Source organism: Schistocerca serialis, chromosome 4, assembly GCF_023864345.2.
Source record: "Schistocerca serialis cubense isolate TAMUIC-IGC-003099 chromosome 4, iqSchSeri2.2, whole genome shotgun sequence".
Classification (NCBI taxonomy): Eukaryota; Metazoa; Arthropoda; class Insecta; order Orthoptera; family Acrididae; genus Schistocerca; species Schistocerca serialis.
The window spans coordinates 429,592,895-429,617,646 of NC_064641.1; the positions used below are offsets into that span (position 1 = coordinate 429,592,895).

General features: G+C 42.6%; 1 protein-coding gene across 1 annotated transcript in view; it reads right to left on the minus strand.

Moving 5' to 3' along the window:
- The window catches only part of LOC126474509 (serine/threonine-protein phosphatase 6 regulatory ankyrin repeat subunit A-like), a 172,604-nt gene that overhangs the window by 94,427 nt on the left and 53,425 nt on the right, over positions 1-24,752 (minus strand). The window contains exons 5-6 of the mRNA XM_050101980.1: positions 4,814-5,011; positions 3,712-3,954 (exon numbers count right to left, since the gene is read on the minus strand). Coding sequence (XP_049957937.1) covers positions 3,712-3,954; positions 4,814-5,011 — 441 coding nt within the window. The remainder of the gene's footprint in view (positions 1-3,711; positions 3,955-4,813; positions 5,012-24,752) is intronic.

Genomic DNA, 24,752 nt, shown 5'->3' on the forward strand with positions numbered 1-24,752 from the left:
TTGCTGCCACACAAATATATATATGAAACTTTTGGATACCAAAGGGTACTAGGAAAGCTTTGCAATTAAGTTTCATTTATTTAATTTTGTCAAAGTAATTTCCACTACATTGAATATACCTTTACATACCAAACCACTTCTCCCAAGTTTCTGAAGGGAGTAAGGCTCACTCATTGTCCCAAGCCCTCAGGAGGTCCTCATCACTTGAAAACTGCACTACTTTCAGCTTCATTTTCACATGAAATAACAGCATAAAGTCAGAAGGAGCAAAGACTGGATTGTAAGGATGGTGCTCAAGAAGTTTCAGTCCTGTACCCCACCAATATTCGGTGCATGTTTTGGCACGGTGAGCTGGAGCGTTGTCGTGATGGTGGAATCAAATGTCCATTCTTGACTTCAGTCGCAGGTTCTTCAAAGATTGGATGACTTCGGCAGGCACTGCTCAGTGTACCACTTAACTGTGACTGTTTTATGTGTGTCCAAATCAATATGCTCCACAATTCCACTCTATTTGAAGAAAAAACTATCATTTTCTTCTTTACTGATCGGGATTTTATGACAGCTACGGGTGTGTCGTCATCTTCAAAGACACAAACTTTCGGCAAGTCAAAATAGTACAGCCTAGACTCGTCACCGGTCACGATGGTGTTCACATACTGCTATTGTCCCTTACAACAATTCTTTAACATTTCCTGGCACCAAGTCACACGTCATGTCATCTGATCTCCCATCAGTCTGTGTGGCACCCAGAGACAACAAAATTTCTTTACTTGGAAATTATCATGCAGAATCGAATGAATAGCTGACGCATTTAGCACTAAGGTATCCCCTATCTGCTAATAGGTTACTCGCCTGTCTTTGTCTAGCATTTTCCTCACAGCATCAACGTTTTCCTCCGTAACTGATGATCGTGGCCTTCCCGTACTCTAACCACTCTCCCCAGTGAAATGCCCTCTTGAGAATTCTCTGAATGTAGTGTTACGGGGTGGACACTGTTAAACTGTATTCAGAGAATTCTAAATCGAATGCAAGAGTCATTCCTTCAAAGCACTGGTCTGTGTTTAGAACACTCGCGAAGCCTTACCGCAAAACTGCCCTAATCTAATGCCATCACAAGCTCTTCAACTTAAACCTGCTACTGAACGACTGTGCCACAAATTTGGCTCGGAGGCTAAAATTCAAGTATGAAGTATTCTGAGAACACAGCAACAATCAGCCTCCTACGACTTATTGTTGCATTGAAGTGCAAAACTATCCTAATACCCTAACGTGGCCCAGTTACTTGACTCTGGGACCCAGTGACAATTCGCCGACCGCGGAAATAGCCCTGCGACAGTAGTACAGTAAGTTGTGCGGGGCCCCTTGTAGCAGAGTCGATCGAGTTGTCAATATGCGTCCTTGATTATTAAACAGCATTTTTCTGACTGTGTAATCCATTTTGCTGAAGATGTTGAAAACAGGACTCGTGTTTATTGCAAGGTTCTGCATGAGTCACCCCCGTAACGGTAATTTCATCCAACTTACACAGTGTGGAACATCCTGAATCGATTGCCGTAAGAACTTTTGGAAAATGGCAGGTTCATTCGTAATCCGAAATACTAAACAATTGTACCTCATTAAGACGAAAGGTATATTTCAAACCAACAACTGATGGGAAGACTCATCAAGCGGCAGTTGGAGGTACACGTCCTTTAAATCAATCTTCCAGCCAGCTTAAAAGCAGCTCCTTGGGACGAGGCAGTGGATATGGATCAATATTAGATTGTGAGTTAACAATGGAGTTATAATCACCACAGATACCAAGTGGATCATGACTATGACACGAGTCGCCCATTTACTGATGGAAAATGTGGAGATTACGCCTTGGCCCTGAAGCCACATAATTTCGTCATGAACCACAAAGGTAAGTAGGCGATCTCAACAAAATGTTAGCACCACAGAAGTCCTCGGGGAAATATGACCAGAAAAGTCACGGGCAGACCTAAGAGTTTGTTCCAAAAGCTCCTTATTAGACGTTCACTGTGCGTCAGGAGCAGAAAAAGGCCCTGAAGCAGGCACGGAATTAACATGGTCCTCCAGGTGAACTAAAAACTAGTAAATGCATCTAAGACGAATATGTTTGTAGCAGTAAGTGCATATCTAACAAGATTAATGTATATTCGATGTTTTTGTATTTACCGACAGTGACAGTTCGCCGAGCTGAGGAATAGTCCTGCGACAGGAGGACAGTACGTAGTACAGGGCCATTTGCAGCAAGAGTCCAATCGAGTTGGCAATATGTCTCGTTGTTTATTAAGGACACGGTGGAGCAGATGTGTAGCAGAGATTCACTGACAGGCCGAGTAGTGTTAAGACTGAAATGAGCACCCGTGAGGGTAGAGCAACTGCTGATCCCGAAGCAGTGATGGAGTGGACGGCTACGTTGTCCACTTGTCGCAGTAGAGTACGCGAATGGCGGACCCCATGTTGGCACATGACAGCCAAATGATCACCCTTACCACAAGCCCAGCCTCCACAGCAACAGCGAAAATCAATTTGTGCTACGTCCGCTGCCCCATTCAGGACAAGACTAGCATCTGTGAAGTGCGTTACTGACTATGCGACAGCGAGGAGTGAGGGCGTTTCTGACCTGTCCGGTTAGCGTTACAATAAAGGTACACGATGCTGATGTGGGGGGGTGGGGGGGTGGCGGACAGAATGAGCGTGAACTTCGGAGGCAGAGTATTGTGAGGAAGATTCATCAGACTGCAGCTTACGATAGTGACAAACAAGCTGAAAAACGTGGAAGTCGTTAATTGTAAAAACGTGCTGAGACTGAGTTGTGTCGTAGGGGCCCCTAATTGCTAGAGGGCCCGCGGAACAGACACGCATGATAGGTTGCTAACTCCCTTTCAGCAGCGCGGAGAGAAACATCGCCAGCGGACCAACAGTAACAGACTTTCCAAATAAACACGGAACTACATTGCCAAACAACATGTGACAGTGTTCCACCAATCGGAACACATACGACTGCTGTAGCACTCCGCCGACCTGGCGTTATAAGCACCGTCAGACCAGCAGTGTTTACCAACCGCTGGGAACAACTCCAGCCAGTACTTACGCCGGTACTAGCCTTGTATTCACTCGCCATGGTCTTGTAGTAGCACGTTGTATTTTGTAGAGTAGTTTTGGTCAGTATTTTCTTCGATTGTCTTGTTTTCTTCAGTGTTTTGGAGTTTCCTATGTTTGTTCTACGTTTAAAACCAAGTGTATGCCAAGAAGGCGTTTTTTTCCTTAATGGCAATAACGTGTGTTTAAACTGTTAGCTCTTTCCTGCCGATCACAGGACACCACAAGTTGCAGCCTAGAAGTATTTAACAGGCATAAAAAATTCAGCAAGAGTAGGTCCGGATTGGGCCAAAGCTTTATCTCTGATCTTCCTGTTAGGGGAAGTCGCACAATCACATCATAAATCAATGATTTCTCATATAAAACTTACAGCTGTGGCACCCAAAACTATACCTGCGTGCGAGACCCTGCAGGTCGATCGCCCAAGCGGCGTACGGTTCTCCATGCTGGTTAATTGAAGCCTAGGGGCAGTGTGTGTCAGCAGACCGTAGTAGTCGGTTAACAGAACAGAGATCACAAAAGTTCACTAGCTCTCAAGAGTGGCTGCAGTTTATTAATGTAAACAGCTACAAAATGACATGAGTAAATCGCGTTTCCACTCACAGCACGCATCGTACGCAGGACAATGCAAGTCAAACTTAACAGGTAGGCGCCCCATCTCTCCAAGCGTCGTCGAAAGAAACGAACGTCGGTGGCGGCGCCGCTGCGACATCGGTCTGCCGTGGTTGTTGCTGTTGCTGCTGAGACACAAGCTGCAGAAGAGCGGAATTTCTTTCCTGCTGAGCCGCAAACTATTGCTGTTGTAGCTCCTGCTGTGTCTGCCGACTGCTGAGCCACTAACTGTTGCTGTTGAAGTGACAGCTGTTGCTCTCACTATTCCATAACTTTCGGGTCCTTAACACAGAAAACGAAGGTGAACACAACGTAGAAAAACCCAATAGGGTAAGAACTCCGCGCCACTCATGATCAGTGAAATAGCCAAGGTTGTGTCGACAACGGAGCACTGGATAAGCTCCAAAAATGTGAGCCAGGAAGTCAGTGTCGTAGGCAGGCTCAACACCCGAATAACAGTCAGTTGTAACCAGTACTTACTCTTGAAGTGTGCTAGACATGACTGAGCCGCGGCGTCAAGCTTGACCGGTGGCTGTCAGTGGGTCAAACCATCTGACTCGGCAGGCGCGCCCCTAGTGGTGCCTACCTGAACCTAACTGTTGTAACACGGTGACAGTACAGCTAACTCCCGCCGGTGGAAATGAGGTCTTATCGCGGAAACTTTCAGTTATATCTCGCTCTGCTGCTGTAGCTAAATCCTGCGGCTGACAAAATGTTAACAGTGGCAACAAACATGTCACGTTGAACGCGAATATCCTCAAAGATATGTTTAAATTACACACAATTCTTGTGTGGCTAGATGGACAGGAGAGGAAATGCATGTAATGATGCAGACACAGGACACTAATGGATAAGTAGTCACTCAAATAAATTAAATCCAAGGTAGTTTACCTGTTAAGAAACTGATTTATTAAGGGCACTCTGGCTCATTTCTGGTACGAGAATGTCAATCACTCGACCTAGCTATCGTCGAAAACTTTCAGACGTTCACCTAACGTTACAGTACGTGTGTATGTCCTATCTCAAATTGAACTCTAGAAACATAATCTGTGGAGTATATATCAGTACTCTATTGTTTGTGTCTGTCCCTCACCTTTTCGTGTTTTGCCATGCAAGCTAGAGCGAGAGCAGTATGTCCGTGACAGTCCTCGAGTCGCATTTCGGCCCCAAGTTCAAGCAGCAGTTTCACGGCCTCTTCGTGGCCATTCTTGGCAGCGAGATGGAGAGGCGTGCAGCCTTCGACATCCGCTGTAAAGATGTCCCCGCCGGTTGACGCCAGCACTCTCAGCATCTGAAACACAATTAATGTCATCGTAAACATGACACGAGAAGCGATTAATCGTCTAACGCAATATCACTTCACTTTTCTTTACCAGAATAGATTGGTAAACACGAAACTGAGCTATAGGAAAAACACGTCACGGTGTTCATCCCTTCCCATCCAGTTCGACAGTGTGGTGCTCATGTTATTGGGTTGAATGTATCTAAAAATTTTATAGAACCATACACCATCAAGGCATTAAGATCATTGGATGTACAATCTCCTCTGGCTAAGTTTTTACCATTCAATGATAAATAATAATGACAGTGACTGATAATGCAGTACTGGAAATAAATTACCGAAAAAACGTCGACGTCTCGATTTGAAAAACTAATCATTCCACTTGGTGAAAATCACCAATATTAAATAACTGATCCTCACAGTGCTTGCTACCAAACATTTACACGCTGATTCATTCAGTGCACATAGTTGTGATTTTAGCGTCCCAAAGAAGAGAATCCATACTGATTTGACATGGACTGACCCACTACACAGGGAGTAAAGGCTGTAAAATTTCAAGGCAACAGGGCACAAAATATAGTCCCCCCCCCCCCCAAACCCACAGCTAACAGGACAGCACCAACAGCAAAGGACGAGACAGGTGAAATCGATGCTACAGGGCTCAATAAGTATTTCCTACATTATATCAGAAGCAAAACATCTGAGTCCTTTGTGAAAAATAAAATACCCTCAACTTCTAAATATGAAGAGAAAGGTTAAACACTTATAATTCATATTTGAAGAGTCACTTGGTTACCACTTTAGTAAACTCTGTCTGTAATATTGGATCCACTATGCCTTCCATATCGACTTCCATTCCTTCCCCAATCACGTCTTTAGACAAGTACTCCCCTTCTGACAGGCGTTCACAGAACTCCTTCCACCTATCTGCTCTCTCTTTGCGCTTGACAGTGGAATTTACATTCACTCTTAATTTCGGCGTCCTTGCTTTTAATTTAGCTGGATGTTTTGATTTTTTTGTACGCTGAACCTGCCCTTCCCGCCACCATTTATTTTTCAATTTCATCAGATTTTTCCTGCAGCTACTTTCCTTCTCTGCAATTTCTATTTATTTCATCCTTAAGTGATTTACATTTCTGTACTCCTGAATTTCAATTCTCATTTTTGTATTTCCTTTGTTCGTCCCTCAATTTATTATGTTACCAAATATTTCTATGCAGTTACCTTCATTGTGCCCATACTTGGCTTTCCAACCTCTCTGGTTGCCGATTTTAGAGATGTCTATTACTCTTTGACTGAACTGCTCACTGTGCTATTCATCACCGCAATACCTAAGGCCGAAGAGAGCTACAAACACATATCATCAATTCTCAGCAGTTCAGTATCCTAGTTCCATATACATTGATTCTTCTGGACAAGTCTCTTAAATTTCAGCCTACACTTCATCTTTAGTAATTTCCGATCTGAGACTACCTACTCCTGGATATGCCTTACAATTTAATATCTCATTTCTGAATCTGTCTCACCATGATGTAATTCAGCTGGAATCTTCCAATATCACAAGGCATTCTCTAAGTAACATGTTTGAACAAAGTATTCGCTATTACCAGCTGGAGTTTACTGCAGAATTCTACTAATATCTCTTCTCCCTCATTCCCACTACCAAGCCCATAGTCTCCCATAACTTGTTTTTGTATTTCTTCCCCTCCTACCGTTCGAATACCCCATGATTATTAGATTGTCACCTACCTTTAGATACTGATCTACTCGTTCAATATCTCTGTCTTCTTTCTCAAGGTCGTATCTCCGTCAGTAGCTGGGAATGTGGTGACCTGACCCAATGCCCTTCCATACCACCTCTGATGTTCAATTACTGAAGAACGCACGGTGGTCGGTCCACTATTGCTTGGTCTTCTAGGCCTGGTCGAACGATTCCTTTCCTTTTACCTCTTCATGTAACATGCTTCTGACATCGTCCGATATACCCAAATTATCGCTGATGGAATTGGTTTCCTTTAATTTACATCTATGGTTACAAACTGTTTGATAACAGATTACCGGTTTCGGTCTTTAATGACCATCATTAGATCTGTTTCATAAAAACAAAGTCCTAATGTACTGCAGCCATAGAGGCATCGTCAAATGTTAAATGCCACTATGGCTGCAGTACATTAGGACTTTGTTTTTATGAAACAGATCTGATGATGGCCATTACAGACCGAAACCGGTAATCTGTTACCAAACAGTTTGTGACCATAGACGTAAAGGAAACTTATTACATATACGAGTCACTGTTTTTTCGCGACGATGTCGCAACTTGTGAAGCTGATGGAATTGGTTTGCTGTCAGAACTTTGCAGTAACTCGCTCGCAGTACTACTTTCCTGTTCATAACGTATCCTACTCGTGTTACGCCATTTTCCTGCTTCTGTTGATATTACCCAACATTCGGATAACCAGATATCTTTGTCTTCTTTCTATTTCACTTCACTGTCAATGACAATATCCAAACTGAAATTTTGCATTTGACTTTTCAGGCTTTTTAGCTTGCTTACCACATCCAGACATCTGACATTCCATGCTCAAACTCTTAGTATGTTTCTCTTCATTTTAGTTATTCAAATTTTATCTCATTATTGCTTCGACACTTTTAGTTTCCTCATAGACGTCCAAATGGGTAACTAATCTACAATCTTTTGTCAATGGAGAGATCATCATGATAATTTTTCGATTACAAATCACATGTCCAATGGATACACGTTATGTGTCACTACTGCAGTGGTTTCCATTTCCTCCTGAATCCTTAGGCCATTGATTGTTGCTGATTCTTCCACCTTTTAGGGGCACTTTCCGGAAGGTAAGTGGTTGCCCTCAAACTCTGTCCACTCTACTGCCCTCTGTGACAACGTGGCCATTGGTAGAAGGAGGATGACCACTAAGCTGGGAGTCTCTAGCTACCATTACGGCGAATTTTATTCAGAATTTAATAGTGACTGAGTTAGAATGCAGGGCTAAGGAAGATTTAATTGCGTTTCCAAGACCCTATCCCAAGGTCGCAGGTCCTATTTGAGTATTTAACACTGTCTAACGAAGTAATGATATACGTTCTAAAATTACATTTACATGCTTATTAAAATATTTTGGGCTATCGCGCCGTGGTCAAATGAGTTCATTGGAGGAACCGAACGTTTTGTCCCCAGTCTGACGAGGTCATGCAGCTTGTATGACTGATTTTTCACACTATGTTTCGCTACTGATTGAAGTAAAATATTTTTATCTGGGTGCTCCCGCCCGGAGGCATAATGCTTCATGCTTCAAAAACTCGTGCACCTTTGCCTGTTTCTGTACTCTGCTATTGCTATTAACCCATGCTAAAAGTCTGGTACTCATCTTCTTCTGCACAGGAATCTACATATTTCACACCTTCCTCCTTCAGATTAGAATTACTGTCGTGTTTAGTAATGTCTGCCCTCTCTATGCAAAGCTTACTATAGTACAAGCTCGTTGCAGCCAGGACCTGAATCTTATAAAACTGTCTTCGATTTCGATTTCGTGGCTGCAAAGCACGTTCCGCAGCAGCTGGTGTCCCCTTCAAAAGTTAATCACGTTTTCTTCTGTTTGATTTTCGACCTTTGTTTTCGTAGTAAATAGCCCCACAGCTCTACAGCTACATGGGGTCCTATAAATTCTCGCTTTTTCCAGAGATTTCCGACCATCCTTGGCCGACTCAAGGTTGTAGTGGCTACAACACAGTGAGATAACAGGATACTGTTTAGCACTTCTTATACTGACACCAATATTACCATCACAGACGGTACTAGTAATCCAATGGCAGAAAATCCAAAGCAGAGTCCAGCTAAAGGTGCGGCAAGTTTGTGCGCAGAGTAGTAGTAACGGAGCAACAGACGAAGCTAATTGTAGCCTAGGCAGCGGCCCAATCAACTCGCCGCAGGTTGTATAGGCGCCGATCGTGCTTTGTGTGTATAGGCGCACGCAACCCGTGTAGCAGACTGACGACAGGGGAGCTGGTGCTGTTCCATGGATTCGTGGGCGAGCCTCGATGACGTAGCACGCTGTGGCGAAGCAGGAACAGTGTTGCGCTGTCCGTGCGGCTTCCTCCGCGGGAGAAACCGCTGCTGGAGACTGAGAGGCCTACGCAGTAACATGCAGGCGGTAACGCTAACGTCAGTTGGGTTTGTATGCTATGGCGATATTTCGATTTGTCAAGCGCTCTCATATGTGCATAGCGTCTCTACTAAACAGTTGAGAAATGTTGTATTTCGCGAATGGCTGTGCATCACTATGAACTCTATGTGGCTGTGTCAATACTCTTTTCATTCCAACGAACAAATACCCTTTCTCCGGAAGGACATTAATGAAATACCCCAAAAGTAGGCCGCGGTGGCCGAGCGGTTTTAGGGGCTTCACTCCGGATCCACGCGGCTGCTACGGTCGCAGGTACGAATAATGCCTCGAGTATGGGTGTGTGTGATGTCCTTAGGTTAGTTAGGTATACGTAGTTCTAAGTCTAGGGGACTGATGACCTCAGATTTTAAGTCCTACAGTGCTTAGAGCCATCTGAACCAGACAAATATCCCAAAGTACAGTTCACAGATGTTTCCGACTACATCGGCTAACATTTTTATGACAACGCATTGTTGCCGTAGATAGGATCTGAATCCTGGTGTTGGTAACAGCCCCTGTGGATTGTATTCCTGACATTGATTAGGGTACGGTACAAAACGCCAAAACAGAATTTCAGGTTAAAGTTCTGCACGATTATTTCATAGCATCAAATGACCGAAAATCAATAGTTTTTACAATAAAATGTTCGAGAATCGTTAATGAAAAAGTTAATTACACATTATGTAACTCTTTTTCCTTTGTTGATATAATACACAAAGTGTGCAAGTCACGTTAAATACATCAGGTGACTGAAAAATATTCCAAAAGTCTGTTTTTAGGTAAGCTGAAATTTACGAATCTTGCTAATTCATTATTGGTTTAATCAAAATACAGATATTTCTCCTAACATTACTATGGGAATGTAATAATGCAATCACGAGATAAAATTATACGTTTTTCTGAAATTTGTGAAATTATGTTAATTCACAACACCAAGTTTTCTAAGTAGTTATAACTTCCTGTTAACTGTAGGTAAATGATGTTGATTCGGTATATAAGCGAACCATACCGTCTAATTTCCTGACAGAAATTAAGCAAAACAATACTTCCTAACCTCTGTCCATTAACTAAATAAACACGGTTTTTTGCCTTGTTTGACAAATATTATTCTTAATGTTTCTGCACAACCTAGGTTTCGTGTCATAAGCCCATTTTCAGGTACATTACTGATTCCCAGAGATGATAATACACAGACAATCATGATGATAAGGCAAAGATAGTCATCTCAACTTTTGAAAATATCGATCTATGGCTTAATGCAAAATTACTTCAGTTACCTTTTTTTAACAAATTACATACGAAATTACGCAGTTCAGCAATTACACTAACATGGATGGACTAAAGGTATGCATCAGCCAAGAACATTTTATCTACCGATGGACTGAGTCCTAAAGTTTTGTTTCTATCCTGGAATTGAGATTTGTCTAAAAGAGGTGAATAATTGAATTGGGTTTGCTCGTTTAATAATAGGTGTGGGGATATCTGTCTTTTAATTTATAAAATTTCTAATTGGTTTAGTTCAGCCCCCTTTTCCTCTGAGTGTTCGGTTGTATATCTATTATTTGTGGTTATTGTTCAGGCAATGTTCCGCAAAGGCTGAATCAGGCTTCTTCAGTCTCCAGCTTCTATGATGTTTTTGAAGCCTGGTGCAGATTGACCTCCCCGTCTGCCCAATGTAACAAGATTGACACTCATGCCATGTGATTTTATAAATCCAGTTTTTTGTAGTGGCTGGTTGTTCGTCTTTTGCATCGAACAAGGAGCTACATATTGTCCGAAGGACATAGAAAAATACAGAGAAACCTTTTCCCTTCAAAAAGTTACTTATCCTATTTGATGTTTTCCCTATAAAATTTAATCTGCACAATTTTCTTTCCAGTTTGTCTGTGTTTTTCATTGGGGACACTAGGGACCTGTTGTGCTTCTTCATCTTTTTATTTAGAATTTTATCAGTGATGTTGGGGTCAAATTCGTTATTTGTGGCTGTTGTTTTCATAGTATTAAGTTCCTGGTCAAAGTCTTCTAGGGACATAGGGATGGAAAGGAGCCGGTGGATCATGTGGTGGAATGGGGCATGTCTGTAGGCTGCAGGATGTTGGCAGGAAGCCGGGTTGAATGTGGCAGTGAAGGAGTGTTTTCGATAAATTTTAAATTTGTGCTTGTATTGTAGTGTATTGTACTGTAATGAACTGGAGACCTAGAAACTACGGAGAAGCTTCGTCCTCGACATAGCCTCAGTGATACACAACCTCATAACAGGCTACAGCAGTCCACTCACCCCACCGCCGCCCCACACCGAACCCAGGGTTATTGTGTGGTATGACCCCAGTGGATCCTCCTGCGAACGTCTCACACCAGACGAGTGTAACCCCAATGTTAGCGCGGTAGAGTAATAATGATGTACGCCTACGTGGAGAAAGTGCCTGCGCAGCAACCGCCGAGAAAGGGTAACTGAGGCGGAATAAGGGGAACCATCCCGCATTGGCCGAGGCAGATGGGAAACTTCCTTAAAAACCATCCACAGACTGACCGGCACATCGGACCTCGACACTAATCTACCGGGAGGATTCGTGCCGGGGACCAGCACGCCTTCCAGCTCAGAAAGCAGTGCGTTAGACCGAACGGCTAACTTGGCGGGCAAATTTATGGTCATTCCTTCCTTAGTTTAATGTCCAGGAAATTTGTGTTCCCCCCCCCCCCCAACTCGAGCTGCCCTTTATGGGACGGCCGGTGTGGCTGTGCGGTTCTTGGTGCTTCAGTCTGGAACCGCGTGACCACTACGGTCGCAGGTTCGAATCCTGCTTCGGGCTTGGATGTGTGTGATGTCCTTAGGTTAGTTATGTTTAAGTAGTTCTAGGTTCTAGGGGACTGATGACCACAGATATTAATTCCCATAGTGCTCAGAGCCTTGGATGTGTGTGATGTCCTTAGGTTAGTTATGTTTAAGTAGTTCTAAGTTCTAGGGGACTGATGACCACAGATGTTAATTCCCATAGTGCTCAGAGCCATCTGAACCATTTTTTGACTTTAATGTTAGTGTGCCCCTTGCCCCCCGGGGGCAGCATAAATATCTCGTTTCTTAATCTCATTCCCTCAGCATCGTCTGATTTAATACGGCGACATTTCTTTTATCTTGTTTTCGGTCTGTAGATACTCATCTTGTACCCTCTTTTCAAGACACTGTCCATTCCGTTCAATTGCTCTTACAAGTCCTTTGCTATCTCTAACAGAATTTCCGAGTCATCGGAATACCTGGTAGTTTCTATCTCTTACCTAGCGATGTGGCGCAGTGATTAGCATACTGGACTCGATTCGGAAGGACGACGGTTCAACCCCGCGTCCGGTCGTCCAAATTTATGTTTTGCGTGATTTCCCTAAATCGCTCCAGAGGTATGGTTCCTTCGAAACGGCACGGCCAATTTCCTTCCAATCCTTGATACCATCTTAGCTTGCGCTCTGTGTCTAATGACCTCGACGTCGACAGGACGTTAAACCCAATCATCCTTCCTTCCGTTTCCGTTTACTCTACCTGGACATTAGTTTCCTCTGTAAAGCCTTTTTTGCTTCTTTTACTGCTTGCTCAAGGTACAGATTAAATAACATCGGGGATAGGCTACAAACCTGTCTCGCTCCCTTCTCAACCACTGCTTCCCCCTCATGCCCTTCGACCCTTATTACTGCCATCTGGTTTCTGTAGAAATTGTTAATAGCCTTTCGATCCCTATTTTAGCCTTGGTGCCCTCAGAATTTCAGGGTATTCCACTCAACATTGTCAAAACCTTTCTCTAAATCTACAAATTCTACAAATGTATGTTTGTTTTTCCTTAACCTATCTTATAAGTCATAGGGCCAGTATGTGTTCCTTCCTTTTTTTTTTGGACTCCAAACTGATCTTCCCCGAGGTCAGCTTCCACCAGTGTTTCCATTCTTCTGTAACGACATCTTCAACCATTGCATTAAAACAAGCGTTCAGTGCATGGTGCTGTGGAATGTGGGAAAAAACCGCAAATTGGCGTTCATAAGAAGAAGAACAACACCAAAAAAGAACAGGAGCGTAATATGTAAGAAATTGTCCACGCAACCTGCCACCGATGATGCCTTGCAGAAAATAAAGGCGAAACGCGTATGGCACTAAAATTGTGTTTTATTCAGTTGCTGTCAGACGGTCCATAAGAAAAAATTATCAATATACATTCTGTAACGAATTCGTGTTAGTATTTTGCTACCATGACTTATTAAACTGATAGTTCGGTAATGTTGTGCCAAAACAAATTAGCCAACACTTGTATTATAGCGTTTTAGGGTAGGAAAAGCTATTAAACAAGTCATGCTCTGTTGTTGAGTTTTTAGATAAGTTGCTCACACAACATTCATAGCGCCATCGGCTTTATTGTAACACTGAGTGAGTAATATATTTAATAAAATGTTTTTCGTCCAGCTGAAGGATACTTTGGCGGTACTTTCTTTCGATGCCGGTAAAAGATAACATAAAGTGCACTGCAATGAATCGGTCTGTGTGGTAAATATCCCTCAACAACAACCTCGGATGTAATGCGTACAATTAGGTGCGCACCGGCCGGTGTGGCAGTGCGGTTCTAAGCGCTTCAGTTTGGACCCGCGTGACCGCTACGGTCGCAGGTTCGAATCCTGCCTCGGGCATGGATGTGTGTAATGTCCTTAGGTTAGTTAGGTTTAAGTAGTTCTAAGTTCTAGGGGACTGATGACCGCAGAGGTTAAGTCCCATAGTGCTCAGAGCTATTTGAACCATTTTTTGAATTAGGTGCGCGTCATATATTCGCAGTCCCTCGTAAGTCAGGCAACACGTTTTGAAAATACCTGCGTCAAACAGAAACTGTGGCACGCTCGCAGGCTTACGAGTAAAGCTATAACCGCCAGCTACTACTACCACTTACTCGGTTTCTACTCCACGTAGATGTAATTGGTCAAAGACTAGGACAGTCGAGTGTACTTAATGAGACATGTGTAACGAGGACCTCAAAGCGCATCAGATGACTTCTTGGCAGATCGCTGTGTCACAGAGAAGCAGCGGCTGAACACAGCAGCACTGATTTCTCCTACAGGCAAACGTGAAGTTGGACCCGTCATACGGGGTTGGAGAACACACAGCGTAGCGCTGATCGAAATTCGCCATCAGGTCACTCCTTGTCTTTTGTCATTCAAAGACTAGACTCGGACCCCATAAGATGGTTCATTATTAGGGCAGACACTCGCATCGGAGACCGCAGAAGGAAGCATCGATGACGAGCACACTGAGCGCAAGCGATCTACGTTTTACAGTTAGTGATCTCAGCAGCCGAGTCTGAAGAAATCCCAATCACATAATGCAGGCTTCCACAGCCGATATTTGTCACTCTTGAGTTTTCAGTTTTATGGGCATTAAGCTGTGCTGTAAGGCACGCATCTCTGCTTGATGTTTCGTCCCGTAATGCTGGACACACCAACAAAGACTATAACGACGAAGTTAATTAATTTTCAAACTTCAAGCTCTGCAGGGCGACAGTATCGAATTTTTCATAGGTAACCACTCAACCTTCGGGTTGTAAGGACATCAAAACTGCTGCGAAATATTGCATAGTTGCGCCGATGTCTGCTACTGAAATTGTGCAGGAGAAGATCTGGTGCAGTAAGCATTGTTTAGAGCTAAGGCCAACAACCCACCTGATTACAGTCCTGTTCTCGTCTGTTAATGGTATTTTTGTGTTTGTGAATTTCCATGACCCCGGTGTCCATCCTAGTATAGTAATGATAGGACTTTGATAAAACTATGTTACGCAGTAGAGAAACAGAGAGCCATAAAGTTTCAAAAAGAACTCTAGCCGAATAGATGAAGAGCTGAAGTTCACTAGTTATAGATCTCAGTGCCACGCAAAACAAACAAAGCCACCCGTTCTGTTGTACGAGCTCCACAGCATCATTCGACACCACTTGGTGATCGTTGGTAGCGGGAGCATGGCGATCCGACCGCTGCGCCGTTACGCATCGACAGTTTGGCATTATCGGCTTGGAAGCTGGTTTAAGTTTGGAAGTTGCGCTCGATAATTGTGTGCCAGGTAGTTGCGAGTAGAGCGCTAAACCAAGAAAATATGAGCAACATCGACGCTCCTGTATTGCACCTCAAAGATGACGACAAGATCTTGGTGAGGAAGTTCAAAGGTAATGTAATTTACGCACTTTATGCCGGCAAGTAAAAAAAAGGTATTTACTCTCGATTCAGGGTAGAATTCCATGAAAATCCAAGTTCAAGGAGGCTACATTGGTACAGAGATCCATATGCACGGTGTGGTAGTCTGAACGAGCGTTTTGCACTTTGACCTCCTGCCCAGGAACGAAACAATGATAGCTGACCGCTGCTTGTTTCTAAGATTTATAAGGTCTTAAATGCTCACGTACGATAATACCACACGATTGCTCCCACCACTGCGTGCCATTCTCTCAGTACTCACATGTGTCCATGTGAATTCCGATGCTCAGCAGCATCTTCATCTCTGTGACTTCTTTTCCTAATAACAAAGAATAGCGCATTTTGACAATTAGTTTACTAATATTTGTGATTATTACTACTATTCTTGGTATTTATTCATTTGGCATTTACAAGTCAAACATTAAAAGAAAGATCTTACAACTAAAATAAGACTTTTCAGCATATTGCATCCATCCACGTGCCTGAAGGAGATGAAATATTTCACCTTTCTTTGTGTGTACGTACCGACTGATCACTTTCCTGGGATTGTTATCCGCTACTCTACAACTAGACTAATGATGAGAGATCTCTGGAAAGAGTATGTACCGTAAAATATATAGGACTTATTGCCTAGTTATTTTCGTCTTGTACAAATAGTTCTGCTGTCGGTACATCCGTAATTGAGTGTTATATTAGACAGGAAAAATACCGCTTCAGGGGAAAAATGGAAATATGTTAAAAATGTAATAGACAGGAAAATCACCACTTCAGGAAAACAAGGGAAATGTGTTAAAAATATTCTTTTACATACGCTTGTGTGCCTAAAACATTGAAAACTGTGAGGACTGTCGTGTATATAATTCCAACGTGGTCGAGCTATATATGATGAAGTGTGACACTGGAATAAGAAGCAATATTCGACGATAGTTAATAATAAAACGAAATAAACAGCCTACGTGGAGTGGCAGGGTATATCATGAGAAACAGAAGACTGACACCGTGTGCTGCGTCGCCATGTGCCGTGACATACCCGTGACAGCTTTAAGCGGAGGCGACCACCACAAGCGAGTGCACAGCATCCAGTGCCACACTCGAAGCAGGGAAGTACCGAAAGTACTATGGTTATCTGTTAGGATGAATGGAAGTGAGTGACACGAGACCGACCGAGACAGAGTGGTTCTTAACTTACACCATGCCTCTTCAAGGACACGGTTTCTTTGGTTTTATTATTAGTTGCCGCCATGGTATTGCGAATTATTCCCCTCTCACTTTTCGCCTTATCTAGCCTGACCGCTTTTAGAATTTTATACATGATAGTCCTCATCAGTTTTCAATATTTTATGGATTCAAGTGTATGTAAAAATTATTTTTAGCACACTTCAGTATTAGAGTAATAGGGCTCCTACTCCAATTTATATTTCAAATTGATATGCAAATTAATTAAATTGATTAATTAATTACCTCTACCCCCACCACCAATCCATGCTCACCCCACCCTCACCCCACATGACGTCATATATTTTCCTAAGCCTGAACATGGGTTCCCTTCCCCTTCTCTTTCCCTCACCTATCCTATTGGCGGAAATTTCGAATTTCGGCGGAAATCTCGAATTTTCGCTGTACAATTCAATGGTCAGTGCAGAGGAAGTAACATTAATTGAATATGTTGAAAAAAATTGTTTTAAAACGGGCCTAGGTGAAAGAAATGAAAAAAAAATTCAGATAACAGAAAATCGGTGAGTTGTGCTCTAAGAAGAACATAATTTGCAGTGCCTAGGATACGGATACTTTTGTTTAATTTCTTATCGCTGCAAAACTGCGATAAGCAAAGTCATTAAGATTCTTTGTGGTGCGACTGCACTACTGGTGTGCCTGGCTCCGTGTCGCCTCCCCCTCCCCTCCCCACTTCAGAATGTTGCCCCATCGGATAAATTTGGGGGCTCCGTCTGCCCCCACCAGACCGTATTGATGGCTGCTGTAGCTGCCTCTCCTCAGTGGACTTTACCACACCTGCCTACAACTCCCTGCTCTGCTCTGGGAGCTTCAGATGACAGGGCGCTGTGCCACACGAGCTCATAACTCTGGCAGCTGGAAATGACACACCCTACACCCCACTTGGTTGCATGCCTGGCAGTCCGCACGGAGACCATTTTCCGATGTCCCCCGACTTAGTGGCTTCCAGCACTCAGCTTCCATACCACATGGGGCAGCAGCCAGCAGTTGGAAATTGGCAGATGATTAGAGTGTAAAATGCCATCAGTCCCATAATATACGGTGGTGGGCATCTACCACAAACAACAGATTCCTTTTTAAAAGATTAGTGTATTCCTCCCACAGCTGTGCCCTAACGAAAACATCATGTATTTTGAAGGATGTAGCTGATGTCAGAAGTGTCAAGCTATCTGTTTCACTCAAAATAAATAAAGAGTGTTTTTCTAAAGCTAGGAGCTGCATTCAATTTACTAGCCATTAGCCAGCAAACAAAGGATCTTAGAATTTTTTTCTGCTTCACAGCTGTATTCTGTTCCGCAGACACCTGCACCAAGCTTGCTTGAAGGCAAAGAAGACAAGTTATAACTTGCTTGTATGGCATTCTGTGTTCCTATTGGTCCTCTGCAAAATAGAGTGTGGAGTCTGGAGGTATTTAAAGTCCAATCCCATCAAAATCATCATCAGTCTTTTACAGCGTGTCCATGTGATTATTGCAATATGAAACCGTCAGCCATTAGTGATGCCAGCAGCAGTAGTGATGGGAACCGACCAAACTTGGGACAATTGCCATGAATGTGCTTATAAAAAAAATATCAGTTCAAATAGCGACAGTAATAAAATTTAATATCAAAGTATACAGATTTTTGGAGATTGTGATACATTATCGTAACAAGTGGTTATAGATGTTTTACAAGCTGCGACATGGTCGCGAATAAAACTGTGACCCGAATATAGAATAAATTTCCTTTACGTTGTGGTCACAAATTGTTTGCCACTACATAACCATCTTCAGATCTGACCATCATCAAATCTGTTGTATAAATCTTGTTCTATAAATCATCTCTGAAAATGGTCATTGTAGACCAAAACCTGTAGTCTGATGACAAAAAATTTGTGACCACAGACATAAAGCAAAGGAAATTTATTTTAGGTTATACAAGTTCTTTTCTTTTTTCTTTCTTGCTACTGCAGCATTCATTCACGAAATGTTGGCAGAATTACAACATCCGTTGGAACCCGAAGGTGGCCAGCTATCCAAAGACGTTGTGCTATCATCATATAAGTACATCTCCAAATCATTTTGATAGATTACATGTTAAGAAAACAGCTCTATTCAGATCGTAACAAGTGTTTATAAAAAATTTTATATCACTGTTGTAGCATTAGAGCCGCAGCTGATGGACATTCAGCAGCTGTTGGAGGCCGAAATGCAGCAACGACATAAGTTCATTTGTAATATATTGCCGTTAGGCTTTTTTATCATATGCAGTTGTGTGAGGCATACATTCTTCGTTGTTGTAGATGTTGCTAATGATCAAGAGGAGGATGAGAATCTAGTAGCGTTGTCCATCGAGAATGATGACCAGCAGTCATTTCCAACTAGTGCGAATTTTTGTTTTCTCGTAGTTATGTGTAGTCAGTATCTCACTGTAGGTAAATTCAGTACACATTCCTTTCTATTGTTGTTTCTTATAATCAATATCTGGTTATAGTCGACTTATGTGAGATGGATTAGTGGCTCCATAATAGCAACAATTCCAGCCAGGGTGAAATACCGGAGTGGAAATGTGAGATGGTGCCTGCTGAAGGGCAGTGTGATTTCGCCCTTCTGCAAGTGGAGGTGAAGTTAGTTGACTGGGTGGGAGAACTAGCAGAAAGATCGACTGAACTGCTCAATCCTGGGACCCAGAGTGTAAAAGGTGATCATAATGCAACTGTCATTGTTACATTGCATAATCACTAATTTGGGCTGCTGACATAATTGTTTTTATTTGTTCCATGCCAATACTTAAAAATAGTCCTTAATTTTTTCCATTATTAGTAGGTTAGAGAGGCGTCCCCAACCCCACCTCAACAACAGCTTGCTGTGGCACGTGCAGTGGTTGTGGAGGCAGGCATCAAACATCCACCGAGTGATGAGCAGTGCCATGCAAAACGCCACCCATTACCACGCAAGAGGTGGCCGAAACAGGCGCAGGTGCTGCAGTGCCAACCCCCTCACCATCACATAACCCCTGCTGTCAATGGGAGGTTCAGTCAGAGCAGTGATCTGCCATCCCCCAGGCTGGCGATGTTGACCTCCAACATGCAGCAGCATCCAGCTCACCATCGCAACCTCCTCCACTTCCGATTCTGGCTGCTCGCCCTCACCGGCAGCAAAGAGTATGTGTGCCTTGATGTATACCCTACCCCCTAAAGGCGCCTCCTCTCCAACGGATCATCCACTGGATGAATACAATCGACTCCTAGTTACAGTGTTAATGATAATGAACCTGTGGCTAGCGGTAGTGCTCTACCTGTCCTGATAGTGAAGGACATCAGATCAGAGGCATCAGAGCCTTTGAAGGGGGTATCTTGTTTACTGGAACTGAGAATCTGGCCAGGGGGTGTCGTGACCCAGCCAAGTTTCTAGGAGCATGCCTCCCAGTGCTGGAGACAGAGCTCCTCAAAGCCCTAGATGATCTGAGATGTATTTCCATTAAATGTAATGCTGCACTCTGCTGCCAGTTGACTCAGCCCCACCAAACAGGTGGGTGATGTTGAGGAGAAAAGCCTCCACCATCTGGAATGGCGCTATATCTCGAAGTACATCACTCGCCGAGTAGTATCGTAAGTCCACCTTGGGTGCCATACTGGCCCTGTTTCTCGTAATGGAAGTAAGAGGGTCAGCTACAGCACTCAGCCAAATACTGCACCTCGACATTAATATTCATGTGTATATACAGTTAAGTGGAGCATCAATTTATATAATTTATATCAAACTCCCTAAGCATAAGCTGGCTAAAAAGGCATGTATTAATGTCAGAAATGAGAAAGATACTGCTTGTTTTGCATGCTCAGTCGTGACTTGTGAGAGAAATTATCATTACAGATACCATTCCGAGCGCACGACAACATACTATGTACCAAAGAATAAAATCCCCAGAAGGTATGATTTTGATGGTGTCGATTCAGAAAATACCAAAATCTGAAACACAAATTCCCAGAATATCGGTTCACATTTATGACCTGAAGAAGCAGGAAAGCACGCCTGATGTGCAGGACAAGCATACTGTAGTTGCACCACTTTGTTTGCAGGTGAACATGATTTTCAAGAAAACATGCTACTCTTTCCTGACGGTGATAATCAGCATTATGTTTGATCAAAGACATGTCCCACCTCTGTAACTCCCAACTCAATGAACACAAATGTAAATGGCAAATATATTTTATGTGTCTAAATACCTCCTCACAAGAAAAGTATTTAAAAAGACATTTGACAGACTGTGAATCCAAGGAACTGGTAAATGTTGTATGCACACACAAGAAAAAAAGCTTTTTAAATTCAATTATGCTCACTTCCAGGAACGATATCCATTTGTTGTATACACAGGCTTCGAATGCCTCCTTGCCTCTATCACCTGCTGTGAAGGAAACCCTTTAGTGTCAGACACCACCTTCATGCAAAAACATGTACCATACGTGGCAGTGTACCAAATTGCACATTCTTATGATTCATGTCTTAACCGCTAAAAATGTGATGTCGGGGATAAGTGTGAGATTTGACAGCTCCCTGAGTTGGAAAAACTCTCATGAGATGGTGACAGGGTTTACCATACCAACATCCCCATGACCAACCCGGAGGAGGATAAAAAATTATACAATGATGCAGTTAGCTGTCATATTTGTAGGCTGTCGTTAGACAGAAAATCTGAAATTCCCTGTAGAGATCATAGTCATCTTACAGGGAAGTTCTGTGGTGAAACTCAGAACACATGGAATTTGAAGTATCAGTTACCGAGGCACATACCCGTATTCTTCCATTATTTAAGTGAGTATGACACTCATTTTCTCGGTAACCAATTGATTAATTTCGGTGGCGAGGAAGATCAGGTAAGTATCCCGCCATAGAGTGGAGAATAAATTTCATTCTCCGAACTAATGAGGCAAAAAATTATGCTCTGCTTCCTTGAAACCCTATGTTTTATGCAGGCGCCACTTCATAAACTCGTTGAAACTCTGGAGGATATGCGTATCACCCAGTTTGCATACCCTGATGAGGAAAAGTTTCAGATTTTGACTAGGAAAGAAGTTATGAGTATCTGGATAGTAAGGCGAAACTCGACGAAATCAGGCTACCCGACATACCTGCATTTGCCAGTACTCTCACAGGCGATGCCACAACTACTGCAGATTACGAGCATGCCTTGAATGTCTGCCGGGAATTAAACATTCCCAATTTGGACGAATACACAAGACTATACACAGACACTGACGTCTGCTTACCTGCAGATGTTTTTGAAAAGTTTCGGAGTGTATGCATGACCACGTAGTCTCTGGAACCCGTCTTTTGTTACACAGCACCTGGATTGTCCTGAGACGCAATGCTCAAGAAAACGAGGTACAGCATCTAAATTTTGACTGATGCTGATATAATTCTTTTTTTCTTTGAGCACGGGATCCATGGAGGACTTTGCCAATGTGTCTATAGACACGCCAAGTCAAATAATTCACATTTGGGTGTGAAGTTCACTGCATCCGTTGATTCAAGTAATATTCCGTATTTGGATGTAAATAGGTTATACAAGCACGCCATGATGCGGCCACTGCCGTTGGTGAGTTTCAATGGGTGCCCGAAAATAAATTAGAGATATTAGGTGGAAAAATATGAATCAGGTGGCTGATTCTGATGTAGGGTATGTGGTGGATGCAGACCTTCTATACCCTGATGTTATGCATGAAATGACAGGGCACTTGCCATTATGTCCAGAGCAACAAGTTCGGTGAGGAAGCACTGTCTCTAAACAGGTGACCACTGTTGGACACAAGTAGAAATTATCACAATCTCCAGCAGTGTCTCAGCTTAGGGAGGAAGCTATGCAGAAACACCCAGGCTATCTCGTTCAATTGAAACGTCCCCTTTGAACAATTATACATGACTGTGCTTAAACTGACACACAATATTTTTTAGCGCAACGCAGTCTGACTTTCAATAATCCCTACAAGAGAATGGCCCTGACTAAATTAACCTATACGTTTCACAAGTCACTTACCTCACAAAAATCTTCTTTACTCGAACTATTGCAATACAGCGAGCGCCAATACTGCCAGCTAAATACAAGATTCTAACTACTGAAGTCACTAACTACTGATAGGCATAGTTAGCAAATGAAAGATTTTGATAAAGAACATACAATGTATTTACCTTAATATTGTTGAAAAGTCATTATATATATATATATATATATATATATATATATATATATATATATATATATATCAGTTCATGACATCCGGTCTTACAAATTTACTGACTCTGTCCTGATCATCCTCTTTCAAAACTCCGCCATCTCTCTCCCCACATCCACCACTGCTGGCGGCTCACCTCCAACTGCGCAACGCTACGCGCTGTTAACAGCCAACTGCCCAACACTACAATAGCCAACAACAATGCAAACCAGCCACAGATTGCACACAGCACAGCCAGTGATTTTCATACAGAGCGCTACGAGGCGTTACCAATAAAAAAACCTAAACAGCCTACTTACACAATCGTCCCGTTAGTTGAAGGATCCATTTACAGAAGATGTTCGAAGTGATGACTATTGGTATCAATACAGTGCTGCAATCTTCTTATCATGGATTGAGTAGTATTCCTTATCACATGGGCACTTATCGAAACACATGTTCAGACAAGTCTCTCTCGCATATCGTCAGGTGTAGTTGGAATGTCTTTATAAACAATATCTTTTGCAAATTCCCACAAGAAAAAATCCATAGGCGTCAAGTCTGGGAAACGAGCTGGCCACTCAACACATCTCCTCCGCGTCCAGTCCAATGATTTGTGAATTGTCTCTGCAACTCATTTCTAGCCGTCAGCGAAAAATGTGCCGGGCACCCACAGCGTTGATACCACATTCTGTTCCTTGTTTCTAAAGGTATTTCTTCCAATAACATAACCTAATGTTTCTTGCAGAAATGTGATGTACTTCCTACCATTAAGATTTACTTCCATGACATAGGGGTCTATAATTCTGTCCTCCAGAATCCCTCACCATACACTGACCGAGCACAGTTTTTGGTGTGCAACTTGCTGCAGCCAGCATGGATATTCAGTTGCACAATAATGCATGTTATGCAAATTAACAAATCCATGGTTCGTGAATGTAGGCTTGTCAGTAAATAAAATCAAATTAATAGATGTGTCATCCCTCTGAATCTGAAGTTGAGCCCATTAGCAGAATACAATGCGATGCATACAATCCGTACAAGTTAATTCTTTGTGGAGACTGATATGGTAAGGGTGACGTTTACTGCGATGCCGAACACGAACAACACTAATCTGGCTCATGCCAGATTCCCTTGAGATTTGACGTGAACTAACACAAGTACCTCTAACCACAGTGGCAAGAGTACCAATTTCCGTTTCCTCGTTAGTAACTTTCCTTTGCAGGATATGTTTCCAATGCGTTAATCATCCAGTTGTTCTCAATTTATCATACGCATATTTAAATGTACGGCGTGTAGTGTGAGTACATCGAGGATATCTTTCAGCTTATAAGTCTCTGAATTTCGTTGGCATTCTCTGTAAATGAGAAGCATATCAACTTGTTCCTCGAAGGTATACACCATTCACATTTGTTTGATTCGACGATACTAGTCTTACCGTTCCTATTAGTGTTGTGTTACAAAACCATCGAATGGTGTTTACATGTCAATGGCATGTTAGATGGATATTAGACAAATATTTACTATTTGCACAATATACGAGAGAGAATTGTCAGAGAATGTGCTTCGATAAGTGCTGAAGTGATAAGGAATACCACTCAGTCCGTATTAAGGACATTGTGGCAGTGCACTGATACCACTCGTCATCACTTCGAACATCTTCTGTAAATGGACGTTCATGCCACCTTTTTGATCTTCATAGACCTTCAAAGACCTCACTGTTACACATCATTGGATTCGTCTCGATAGTCGCTATCAGAAAACAAGGACCAAACTATAGCATTTTATTTAAAAAAACAAAGTTGACCGTGATATATCTGACGTGACCCCACCTAGCAACAAGAAACCAACGTCATATTATGGTCCCAGGTGTCCCATGCAACATTTGTCCCAAAAACTTCCCAACTACTATCATAATTTCAGTTATTCTAGGTGGGAGTAGTTA